A 12,938-nucleotide genomic window follows, 5' to 3' on the forward strand; every position below is an offset into this window, starting at 1 on the left:
TTGATCCGATGCTGCAGCATTGATCCGATGCTGCAGCATTGATCCGATGCTGCAGCATTGATCCGATGCTGCAGCATTGATCCGATGCTGCAGCATTGATCCGATGCTGCAGCATTGATCCGATGCTGCAGCATTGATCCGATGCTGCAGCATTGATCCGATGCTGCAGCATTGATCCGATGCTGCAGCATTGATCCGATGCTGCAGCATTGATCCGATGCTGCAGCATTGACCCGATGCTGCAGCATTGACCCGATGCTGCAGCATTGACCCGATGCTGCAGCATTGACCCGATGCTGCAGCATTGACCCGATGCTGCAGCATTGACCCGATGCTGCAGCATTGACCCGATGCTGCAGCATTGACCCGATGCTGCAGCTGTCCTCTGCTGCCTGTACACCAAGAACTGAGCGATCAACGACTACTGATCATAAGTTCTTGGTCTCGGTTCTCTGCCCCTCCCAACACTCACTGAAGCGCTGGGCTGTGGAGGGGGGCAGGAATGGCTGGCTCAGGCTCTCAGCTTCACTTTGAGAGACTGAGCCAGCTGCTGGTTAGCCATTTAGGTGTATCCTGACAAAGGCAGGATCTCTCCAGAGCCTGGACTGGACAAGTGACGTCAGCCAACAGTGGGATTTAGCCCACCGTCCGCTACATATGGGTGACAGGCATGCAGAACGAAGGGCACTCTTGCGATCCCCAGGAGAAGTAGGACCAATAGTGTTTTGGCTCTACTCCTCCTTTAATGCATCTCTCTGTGTATGCCAGTCTTTTTAACCTGGAGGAGCGCCTAAAATTCTCAGGCCTTGAATTCTTACTTAGTAAACCAATCAGGGGTCAATAGGAAAATACTCCTAAGATTGGCGGTAAGAAGAATGCCACTCTTAAGTTGGTGGTCAGAATATCACCCTTAAAGCCCTTTCCGATTAGGCCCACCTGTCCATTTTTCAGACTGGAAGCTCCATGTGGGTCTATTGGCAAGCTGCTGTAAACATTGTGTTCATTTATACTCGCTTACTCGGAGTCTGTCCAAGTTCAAAGAGCCATCACAGGCCTGCCCCTGTCCGCTGTGTAAATGTGGACACAAACTGAATATAGACATTGATGTGAAAAAACGGACATTCGTCCCATTTAACTCTGATTCAGCAAAGGGTCTGTTCACAGATTCTCTGCTGAATGAAGTTGAGCGGCACTGAATAGAAGGGTCCTAAGAAAAAAACATAGGTAATGGATTTCCTGCTGCTGGGCTCTACCAAATGGAATTAGCCCTGGAACTGTGCAGTCACCATCAGCCACGAACCAAAGCACCCCTAGTAACCTCTGGATGAACCCTAGGGTTACACAGAACACTGGTTGAAAGACGCTGGTCTATGAAGTTCCTTTAAATGTGTTCTGCATCAACAATGAAGGAAGGGTATACCCTATATGTTAGCATACACAAAGCTGGTTAGTGTATGTATGCCCAATAAATCTATTTAGCACATGAGCCCTGCTCTTTTCTTGGTCCACTGCTCAAACCTGCTTATGATACAACTATATGGTCAAAGGCCGACAAAAATGTGTAAATACATTTCGGACTGAACTGCATTGCATTAGCTCATTAAAATGACCTGTTCATATTTTTTTTTTTTTTAAGGACAGAGATCAAATTTGGAGCAAAGAAGTAATTTCAGTAAGTGGTTCGGTACTGGCAGATTAACAATTCTCTTCCGTCAATGCTGTGCCAATTCAATAATCCCTGGATTCAGAAAAAACCTTATTGCTTTGTACAACTGAAAGCCAGAGAGAACTGTGAACATAAAAACGTAAACTAAATGTGCTTCCTATTTTAGATGTTCATTCTCTGTCCAGGGTATACCCTGTCAACAAAATCAGAACCGTCATATGTTGAAGGCGTACACACTTCAAAGAGTACTGGTAAACGTAAACAGTCAATTGAAACATATACTGTAGAATATCTACATAAATAACTAATGAATATTTAGCTAGAAAGCAATTTGTAAATTCCTCTTCCCAAATGTCTATAAAAAAAACTCTCTGATGTCTTGGGGCAGACTGGAGTGGATTGGAGAGTGAAGTGATTATATCCACATAGGACATTTTTTTTTTTTTATATATATTTTTTTTCCCCCATACAGTCAAAAACATACATGCTTGCAACGTACAAAACAACCAAACATAAGAGGTACCGTGGTGCTCAAAAGTTTGCATACCCTGGCAGAAATCGTGAAATTTTGGCATGGATATTGAAAATATGACTGATAATGCCAAAAAAATAGATTTTTGACTTATTGTAAAATCTATTCCTCCATGTTCATTGACAAACAAAGCTCCTGATTGTCTTAACCATTGGGTTATATTGCCCCCTACAGAAGTTGGACACTAGGTAGAAAAAAAGCTTGACTACGCCTATGGGCAGTCACAGGGGGTTTACTCCCACTCTCACCTATAGGCACTCAGTTTTGTTACAAGCAGTGTCAGAAGAAATCCAAGGGGCTCCCACCACCAAAAACACCGCCCATATATGCTTCACAGTCATAGCCGTCGCTATTAGTAATGAGAAACCACTAGATAATGGCCGCCAAGGCTACACAAACATGGCCGTCGAATCTACAGCACACAGGCTACAAGAAAATGTTGCCCTGTGTGGCTCCCGGAGACCAGAAGGGGTCCCAAGAGCCCGGAATACGACACCAGCAGGAAGGGGGACCCTGGTAGGAGCCTTCACTAGGTACAGCCCCCTTCCATAAGCTGATCATCCTGTTCCCCCCCTCCCCCAATCGCTAGCTCAGCACCCCAGACCGACATGAAAAGGCGATAGGGCCACCCCAAAACCCTCTAGGGATAGAGGGGGGGGGGGGGACAGCTACTTACCAAACCAGGAACAGGGTGGGCACAGCTCCAAATAGAATCTCCTCTCCATCAAAATGGGGGGGGGGGGAGGTGACTGTGGGCCAGGAGGGAGGAACGCTGCGACTCAGGCCAGGGCCAGGTCGTATGCAAACTCGCAGGCTAGCCCTGTTTAGTGGGGCTCTGTTGCTGCCAACCTAGCGCAGAGCTAAAAAGCCTGCGCAAGCTTGTTGGCCAGACTGGGGTGACCACTGTATTTTTGAAAATATCCAGTTAGTCTCCCAGTTCAGCAGCTGATTGTAGATTCTCACAGGAAAAATAGAAAAATCCATTAAGAATGAAAAAATTGCAAGGATCTAGGTCCTTACTCCTGACTAGGCAGAAAAAAAAAACTGAGTGCCTATGGCTGAGAGTGGGAATATACCCCCTGGGAGTGTCCATAGGCGTAGTCAAGTTTTCTGCCTAGTGTCCTACTCTTGTAAGGGGCCGTATAACCCCATGGTTAAGAAGATCAAGCTGCAGTGTCCATCAATGAACAATAGAGAAAATGTATTTTATTTAAGGATCGTAATCATATGAAGCCATTTATTATCAAATTTATTTCACTATACAAATCGAAGGAATCACATAATGACCATCTAATCTACGGATCTAAAAAAAAAAAAAAAATCCTTTCAAAACCGGTACCAGCTCTGGGTGGGGACAGGTGAGCTGACTCACATTCTGGTTTATTCCATCACTGACATTTCCATGAAATCTCTCTAAGATCCCATGTCTCTCTCCCTCTAGCCATGGATGCTGGCAAGCCCTCTAGGTCCTGTCACTTCCCCACACTGCGTTACATATTAAAGTAGCAGACCCCCCCTGTAATGATTTATACATTTTTTCGTCTTATTTGACATGCCTATTGCCCAACACAATGGGCGTAAGGTCATTGTGAATCATCACTCGCCTCTATAGGGATTCTGTATACCAGTAGCTCCAGAAGAAGCTTGATTCCTCAAGCGAAACATGTAGGGCATCTGGCTGAATGAATTATCCCTAATTTTAGGGCTGTACTAACCACACTCGAGGACATTAATAGCTTTATCTTCTGGCATCATCTTCGAGCTATGTAGGATGTAATGTATAGTATTCTTACACCACCACGTTTCATGTGTTATGCAATTATTTACTTTACTACTGATGTACATTTATGTTCTACTGTCAAGGTACATTCAGGCGTTTTTCTATGTATGGATTGTATGTATAAATAATCACTCCCCCATGTAGGGGCCTTTCCCTTGTTTTTATATATCAATAAAAAAGTTTTTTACTTCTCCCTTACTTGTGCCTATAAAGTCCATTTAACTTTCCTCAATGTTCGATATATGAATTAGGATGTGGCACATGTTTCTTTAACACTATTGCGCCCTTATTTGCTGCTATACTGGCTGCGCAGTACATCCATTTATTCACTATTCATAGAGCAGGACAATTGGGAGAGAATAGGAGCATGCATTCAAATGAATGAGAAAAATTTCCACCAATTTCTGAAAGGGATACATAATCAATACACACATATTGGCATCTAATCATTATTTGTATACAATATCCCACAAATAAACCCATATTCCCATGCCCACCCAATGAAAACAACCTTTAATTATTACTTGGGCCACACTGGCACAACCCAGATAAAGTAAAAGTAAAACCCAATCCCTGAAATCTCCAAACACTTGACCATTTCAAAAGTATCTGACAATCTCACACTGACTGGCTTTTAATGTTAGTCACCACAAGGGCACACAGAAAACAATTGGTGCGATTTGTGGTGCAGTGCGGAAATCGGGGAAAAAAAAGCCATGCCGTATCTATTTGCAGTGCAGAAAATGACATCTCATATTGCGGACACAAAAAGTGTCACTTTTTGTAAGAAAAAAAGTAAACAGACCCCTGTGGGATGCTGCATTTTTCTATGTGGGATTGTGTTTATAAGCCCTTAAAATCTGCAGCTTTTCCAAGAATACTACCTGATGAATATGCAAGGAAGTCGGACAACTGTACTTTTGCATGGTCACCCTGCCGTGGTTAAAGGGGTTGTTAAGGCAGCGCTCCTAATCACTGCCAGCCCCTCTGCTAGGATAACATGTAGTATATGCTGTATGCCGTTTTGTAAAATTCATCTTCAAAATACCTTAATCCTTCTCCCCGATCAGTGGTCACGTGACCACCCGCCGCTCTCTTTCTCCGATGTATGTACTATAGACTAAGGGGGCGAGATCTCCCTCTGTTATCTGCTGGGCAGTCACGTGACCTTCCTCTGTAGTGTATAGGGGGGGAGAGGAGGGCACAGGAGAACAGATTGCAGGGCTGCGGATGACGAAGGCACGTAAACTGACCTCGGTGTCAGAGCGGAGCAGTCATGATATACTTGGTCAGTTTACAGGGGGGGGGGGGGGGGAGGGCAGAACCAGGCAGAATCAGCCAGGTATTACAGGTGATAGGAGGGGCCAAATGACACAGCACAAGCACTGTGCGGTTATTCCTGCTTTAATGGGATGGAATCTTTTTTTTTTTTGGTAACAGACGCTTTAACACAACAAGTGGCTGTGTGAACACATTACAGTCGCACAGCCCACTGTTATCAGGAGGCCGTTTCTGAATAGCTGTGCAACCAACACTAAAGAGGTGGTAGAGAAAGGCTAAAACAATGTGGAGATGCAATAACGTTTAAAAAAAAAAAAAAAGCGAATTGTTTAATACCCTGTTAAGGTTTAGTTCTACTTCATTTCTCTTTTAAAGTCACATTGGTATATAGTGCTATATAATTAAATAGCAAGTCAGATCTTACCAGCTGTAGAATGTCCTCGTCTTTTGGCATCACACTAAGTTCTAACGTTGAATCGCTGCAACACAATATTATGCATTGTCATTTAACATTTGGTCAGATTAGTAATGTACTACTATATTGCAGCAGCATTAACAAGTACAGTACTTTTCTGTATTTGTGTACACACCCCCCTGCTAGTTCCAGCTGTGCACACTGCTGGAGGGTTCTGGGGAAAACAATTCCCGGTTTATACATCATGGTATAGCTTAGAGGAATGATGATTTAGAAACAGAAGTAACACTGTGCAATAGGTTTTGCTTTACAGTGCAACGCACTTGCCTCAACCTACCCTAAGCTTCACAACTCAAATTTGGCATACAGAGGTGTTGCGGGTTAATTACTTTATTAATGTTATAGGTTTAAAGTGGTTCATATTTACTTTATTGACTGCTAGGACGAAGACTACCCATGTCCTGGCAACCAATGATAAAGTCACACTGAACTGACAGTAGGTGCAGCCTGATTGGGAACTCAGAGAAATGTTTTCCATCAGGTCTGCCTTGCCTGTGATTGACCGCCAACAGCAGTGAGCCGGCGACAATGTCGCTGTTCAGTCTGACAATACCTATGGAATCAGCCCACTTCCATCAACTGTCAATCATAGGCAAGGCTGAACTGATGGGAGTTCCCTGTAAATCTCTGTCCACCCGACAACTCAAATTAACGGCTGCTGCACCTGTTGGGTTGACAGAGGTTGATGGCAAACTCTGAGATGAGTTCGCCATCAGGTCCACCTTGTGTGTGATTGACAATGCACAGCAGTGAGTGGATTCTTAGGCCGAAATTGGACCGAATAGCAGATATGGATCCACCCACTGCTGTGCACTGTCAATCAAGTGTAAAGTGGACCTAGTAGGGAATAAAGCCCCGTACACACGTACTGATCGTCGGCCGAACGATCGGCCGTCTTTTGTCCAGGGCTGTTGTGTCTGTTGAAAAATGAAAAAGACTGCACACAAATTTTGTCGGCCAACAACAGCCGACTGCAGAAGTGATGTCATGTGATGGATAACTTTCCTTGTCTTTTTTTCTTTTCTGAGCATGCCCAGTCTTGCTAATCTGCTGTCTTTTGGCCGAAATCTGTACTGACTGGCGAACAATCGGCCGTTCTGGTGTTGACCAACAAAAATTTTAATGCCTGCATGACAGATTCTGTTCGGCCGAAAATGCGGTGTCGGCTGTCGGAAGCATCATACTAACAAGCTTACAAATCGGCCGATTGGTCTTCGGCCGAATATTTACGGCCGACAATGGGTACGTGTGTACGGGGCTTTAGTCCCTCAGTTTCCCCATCAGGCTTCGAGCAAAACTTCTTAATCATGCACCTGTCAGTGTGATGGCTACAGTGGCTGGGAAGGGAGGGAATGTGCCAACCCCAGTCTCTTAACGATGGATTTCAAATTTCATTGAGGTTCAGTACTGAAAGTATCACAGAGAGGTACATGAATCAGGTGCAGGCACTGACATTTTGGTGCTGCACTCCAACAAATTCTAAAGGGTGTATAGGATAATCTTCATGAATTCCCCAGGATGTGTGACCAGAGATATTAAAATGAGGCATTTTTGCCCAGCTTTAGTTAACTGGTCACATCAGTCAGTTGAGTTTGTTTATTTTGGGGAGATCTCTAGTGGCTGAAACAAATGTGGTTTGCCTATAAATTACCTGATGCTGCTAACTTGATTGACGACTAAAAATCATATTTTTATCAGAGTACTTTGGGATGAAGTAATCAAATGAATCTTGTCCACATTATTGAATTCAATTATTGCATGTAGCAGGTTGCAGGTTTTGCACAGAAGCTTGATTTAGTACTATTTATGCACTGTACAGTCAGTTTTTGAATTGCACTGTACGCTACTTTACAGGTTTATACCTCATATTTTATGATATTGTCACAGCTGCTATTGTAAAAAAAATGTAAAAAGGTTTTGTTATCCCACAGCAGGGATTGGGGTTTTAGGCCCCATTTAAATTTGTGCAAGCATTTACATATTATATAAAAAACATATGTTTGGGGGTTCTGAGTAATTTTCTAGCAAAAAAAAAAGATTGTTGGAGAGAAATGTCAATTGTCAAAAACTGCCTACTATAATTTTTTTCCACTACACTTTTTTTAATTTGGTGAATGAGCATTGGTACTCATATAGGTAGGGAGGTTGGGATCCAGGGGTCTTGTTAAAGAGAGCTTCCAGATTCTGATAAGCCCCCCAAAATCACTGGCCAGTATTGTGGGGAAGAGGCCCTTGTGTATGGGGACAAGGTGCTTTGGCCCCCTGCACCAAAACACCCCCCCCCCATGCCCGGCCCGCAGAGCCCACAACCACTGGAATGGGTTGTGGGGGAAGAGGCCCTTGTCCCCCATGGAGGCAAGTTGCTTTGCCTTGGGGGGGGCACGCTGTTTTTTTAATTTATTTTTGATTACCGCAATTCTTTCAATACATTCAGCTGCCGGTGGGGAAACCATGCTGATGAGACATCGGTTAAGGATGCGGTGGCCGGCTTCACAGCCCAACTCCTTAACAACCTGCTGCTCTTCAAACAGAATTTGAATAGGTCGTTTAATTTTCGACCTATTCGAATTTGAATCGTTATGAAAATTTGGAATTCGTTAGAAAATACTGAAGCCAAACTAAACTAAATTTAATTTTTTCATTCTGCACATGTCTAGAGACTTTGTAGAGCACAAACAAAACAATCGCATTTGTCAAAGCAAAACGTAACAAAGTCACACTCATGCAAAGTTGCATGGTAAAGACACAATGGAAATCGCAAAATTCTTAAGTCACACAAATCTACATAGGACTGTGTTGAAGGGGATACATACCTGTTCTGAATTAGTGCAATGACTTGAGAATATGTCTTCCCAATGATACTTTCCCCATTCACCTTTATGATTCTGTCCCCTAGAATAACAAAAAAACATTACTAAATACAGCTCATCACTCAAGTTAATATGCTACAAAAATATGGAGGAAAAACAAATCTGTGCTGCTTTTAGATTCTGTCAGCTTTCCAAAAAAAAAAAAATCTAAGAAAAGGGGCACCTATGTGATAAAAATAAATTCCAACTGTTATGCTGCTCCTCAAACCAGGCTGGAACCGCAGCTCTAGTCCTAAAATAATTACTATAGTCAATCCTTTCCCTAGAAACGACAGAGGATAGCAACTGCAGAGTAGGGGGAAGGGGCTTTTATGTTTTTTAAATAAATTCTATATTATATAATCCAAAAGAGCACGGCACTCACGGGTCTTGAAAGGTGAACACACACTGAAGGTTTTATTTTGACGAGGCACAAGCTCGTCTTCCTCAGGACAATAATTTGGTTCCTTACTTTATTTTATTTTTTTTCCAAAATATTTTTATTTGATAATAACATGAGTAACAGTCAGGTAAAGACAAACATATGTGAACATTTGTGGACAATAAAATCCAGTCTTCATTACAGAGTTTTCTAATACAGAACTCAACTATCGAGAAATACAATTTGAATCAGATAACTATCCGAGGTAAACATAGCTACAGTGTAGCAAAAGGAGTATTTAAGTAAGTGTAATCAAAGAATTATAAGGATTATTGACATTGTTGTCATATATTAGAAACTAATAGTAAGTAGTGAATGATATAATGTTCTCTGGGATTTCCATGAGTTTAATAATGGTTAAAGAGGAAGTAAACCCTCCTCAGGAAGTTGTACCTATAGGTAAGCCTATATTAAGGCTTACCTATAGGTACTGTAAATATCTCCTAAACATGTACCGTTTAGGAGATATTTACCTTTAATGCAGCCAGTGACGTCACTGGCGCATGCGCTCTGAAGGAACGGCAGATCGTGCCGTTCCTTCAGAGCCCCGTGCCGTGACCGTGCGTGCGCGGGAGTGACGTCACCGCGGCTCCGGCCAATCAGATGGCCGGATGCCGCGATCCCGGAAGACGGGCGACTATACATGTCGCCCGTCATACAGGTAAGCGGACGGCACGGCGGGGGCTCGTTCTAAGGTAAGTATTTCATAATGAGCTAGTATGCGATGCATACTAGCTCATTATGGGTTTCTCTTTCAGGTTGTAAAGAAGACAAAAAAAAATTTCTTGGTGTACAACCTCTTTAAGAACAAAAAGAATCTGTGAAGGACCTCTGGATGCTGTTGGGTTCTAGCTAGAGGATCTTGGATGATAGCGCTACTGCTAAAATCGCGTGTAAGGTCAGGGAGGAATGCCGCGCAACCGTGAGGAAGCCCAGCCTTTCCCCCCAGTCTGTTTATGGAATGTCTGTCTAGTATGTAGTAATGAAACGAAGAGGAAGGGAAGGAGAGAAGAGGAAAGAGGAAGGGAGGGTAGGGGGGGGGGGGCAGGAGGAAAGAGCATCCGTCTGCTTCCGGTCTCTGCCCCAGGCGAGCCCCAGATCAGAGAGAAAATGGGTTTACAGCGTATGGAGTCTTAGGAATGTGATAAGGTGGATATCGTTAATGTCCAAGGAGTAATCTATGGTGGAAGCAAGGAACCTCTCACAATCATCCCTTGTTTAGGGGTGAGAGGGACCCGCCACACAATATTATCGGTAGGTGTGGAGATGAACTAGATCGTAGGATCAAATTAATAGGGAATAGGAAAAGGCATATCGTCCGTTGGACAGGACACTGTAATGCAGGCAGAATCCTGGTTTTAATTAAGGTTATGGTTTATATGTGACAGATATGTGGCTGAGGTCTGGAAATGGGTCCAAGGACTCCAGATATGTGCATGTTTGGCAGTCGTATCTCGTGCTATGGAGATCAATTCCTCCATTTTTGCTATTTTGTCGACTCAGAAATGGAGGGGGGGGGGGGATCAGGTGACTTCCAATGTAAGGGAATGCAAGCTTTCGCTGCGTTGAGTAAATGTGGTATCAGGGTTTTGCTGTATTCTCTGGCTAGGGATGTCTGAATGATGCAGAAGAAATTGTACTGGGGGGTTCCTTACTTTATTGATGTTTTATTTATTTTTGTCTTTTTTTTTGTTCTCCCAAATTTGGACATTTCCTATGATTGTTTTTAGCTGGAACTTTGATATTTACACTTGATGTCATGAGAATGGGTGAGAATGATGGGAGGGGTTTTAGGGTATACATGTTTTGCTTTACTTGTTTGGAGCCCTAAGGAAGACTAGCTTTGTGTCGAAATAAAACCTTCATTGTGTGTTTACCTTTTAAGACCCGTGAGTGCCGCTCTCTTTTGGATTATATGCACTACAGGCTGTGCACGCAGTCCCATTTCTGATCTGACATTTGTGCAGTGACAACCATTGGATATATGAAGGAAAAAATTTTAAAAAAATTACATGCATTATATATGCACCACTTTGCTGAGAAAATTGTTGCAATTACAAATGTTTAGGCTCTCTCATGTTTATTTCTTTTGTTTGAATTGCTGTGACACAAAAGTGGAGAAACAAAAAGCCAAATCTTACACATTCCACGCAAAACTCTAAAAATGGACTGGACAAAATTTTTGGCATCTTCTCAAAATTGTAAGAAATAATTGCCTTCCAAGTTTGTGATGCTCCTGTAATTCGTAATTAAACTCACTTGTATCAATTGACAGGTGCTGACAATATAGAAATCACACTGACAACCACTTAAAATGGTGAAAATGGATTCAACCTTTCTGTTGTGTCTGTGTGCGACTCGGAGCATGGAGAAGAGAGAGCAGCAAAGAATTGTCCGAGTATTGGAGAACAAAAATTGTGGAAAAGCATGGGCAATCTCAAGGTTACAAGTCCATCTCCAGAGATCCTAATGTTCCTGTGTCAACTGTGCTTAACATTGTCAAGAAGTTTACAGACCTGGACTTGAACAAAAGAGAAAAAATTAAAGACTGCAACGGAGGATTGTTTGGTGGAGCCTTGAGCTACTTCCAGACAAATTCAAGCAGTCCTTCAGGCACAGGGTACAACTGTCCGCTCGCACTTTACGTCGCCATCTGAATGAAAAGCAATGCTATAGTAGGAGACCAAGGAGGACCCCACTGCGGACACAAACATAAAAAAGCCAGATTGGAGCTTGTCAAAACTTACCTGAGGAAGCCAAAATCATTTTGGGAGAAAGTGCTTTTGGACAGATGAAACAAAAATTACAGCTTTTTGGTAAAGCCCATAATTCTGTTTTTAGAAAAAGAAATAAGGCCTTAAAAAAAAAAAAACACAGTCCCCTACAGTCAAACATGATGGAGGTTCACTGGTGTTTTGGGGTTGCTTTGCTGCTTCAGGCGCAGGATATCTTGACCGTGGGCATGGCATTTTGAAATTTGAAGACTACCAAAGAATTCTGGTTTGCAACGTAGGGCCCAGTGTCAGGGTGTGGAGTCCCTGTCAGAGGTCAAGGGTCTTACAACAAGACAATGAACCAAAGCACACGTCAGAAAGCACCCAGATATTGTTTAAGACAAAGCACTGGAGAGTACTGAACTGGTTGCCAATGAGTTCAGATCTAAATCCCATAGAGCACCTGTGGAGAGATCTCAAAACAGCAGTTGGAAAAGGGAACCCTTCCAATCTGAGAGACCTGGAGCAGTTGGTGATAGAAGAGTGGTCCAAAATTCCAGTAGAGAGGTATAAGAAACTAATTTATGGTAACAGGAAGGAGGAACCTGACCCTTAATTTAACAGGCCTGAATCATGGTCTGTCTGATCCATCTGGAAATGGTCACAGCAGAAGCATCGTAATCCTGACTTCCTAAAAGTCTCTGTAGCTGCCAGGTCCACCCTGATTGCCCGAACCACATCCAGGGAATGCAAGGCAATTTCCCTTGGATGTTTTGGCCTGGGACACAGGGAAGGAAACACAATGTCTTCATTCAAATCGAAATCAGACGACCTTTGGAAGGAACAACAGACAGGGACGGAGAATCACCTTAGCTCTGTAAACCAACAGGTAAGGTGAACGACAAGACAATGCAGCCAGCTCCTACACCCTGCACGCAGAAGTAATAGCCACCAAAAATGCCACCTTCTGGGACAACGTAAGCAGGAGAACCTCACAATATTTTTGAAGAGAGATTCCTGGCTAACTGGAGGCACCAATTTGAGGACCCACAGCGTTAATGGAGACCACACTGGAGAAACCAAGTGTCAAGCTCCCTGAATAGAGGTACAAACCAAGGAAAGTGTGGCCAATGGACGCTGAAAGAAGACCGCCATGGCCGAAACCTGGTCCTTGATGGTATTCAAGGCCAGGTGCTGCT

At 43.2% G+C, this 12,938-nt stretch overlaps 1 protein-coding gene across 3 annotated transcripts in view; it reads right to left on the reverse strand.

The window, feature by feature from the left end:
• The window catches only part of ARHGAP21 (Rho GTPase activating protein 21), a 342,461-nt gene that overhangs the window by 133,664 nt on the left and 195,859 nt on the right, over nucleotides 1-12,938 (reverse strand). For all 3 annotated transcript variants that reach the window (XM_082258120.1, XM_082258121.1, XM_082258119.1), the window contains exons 5-6: nucleotides 8,548-8,626; nucleotides 5,684-5,738 (exon numbers count right to left, since the gene is read on the reverse strand). In XM_082258120.1, the coding sequence (XP_082114246.1) occupies nucleotides 5,684-5,738; nucleotides 8,548-8,626 (134 nt within the window). The remainder of the gene's footprint in view (nucleotides 1-5,683; nucleotides 5,739-8,547; nucleotides 8,627-12,938) is intronic.

The sequence above is a fragment of the Pelophylax lessonae genome, assembly GCF_965119305.1.
Source record: "Pelophylax lessonae genome assembly, chromosome: 5".
NCBI classification, from domain to species: domain Eukaryota; kingdom Metazoa; phylum Chordata; class Amphibia; order Anura; family Ranidae; genus Pelophylax; species Pelophylax lessonae.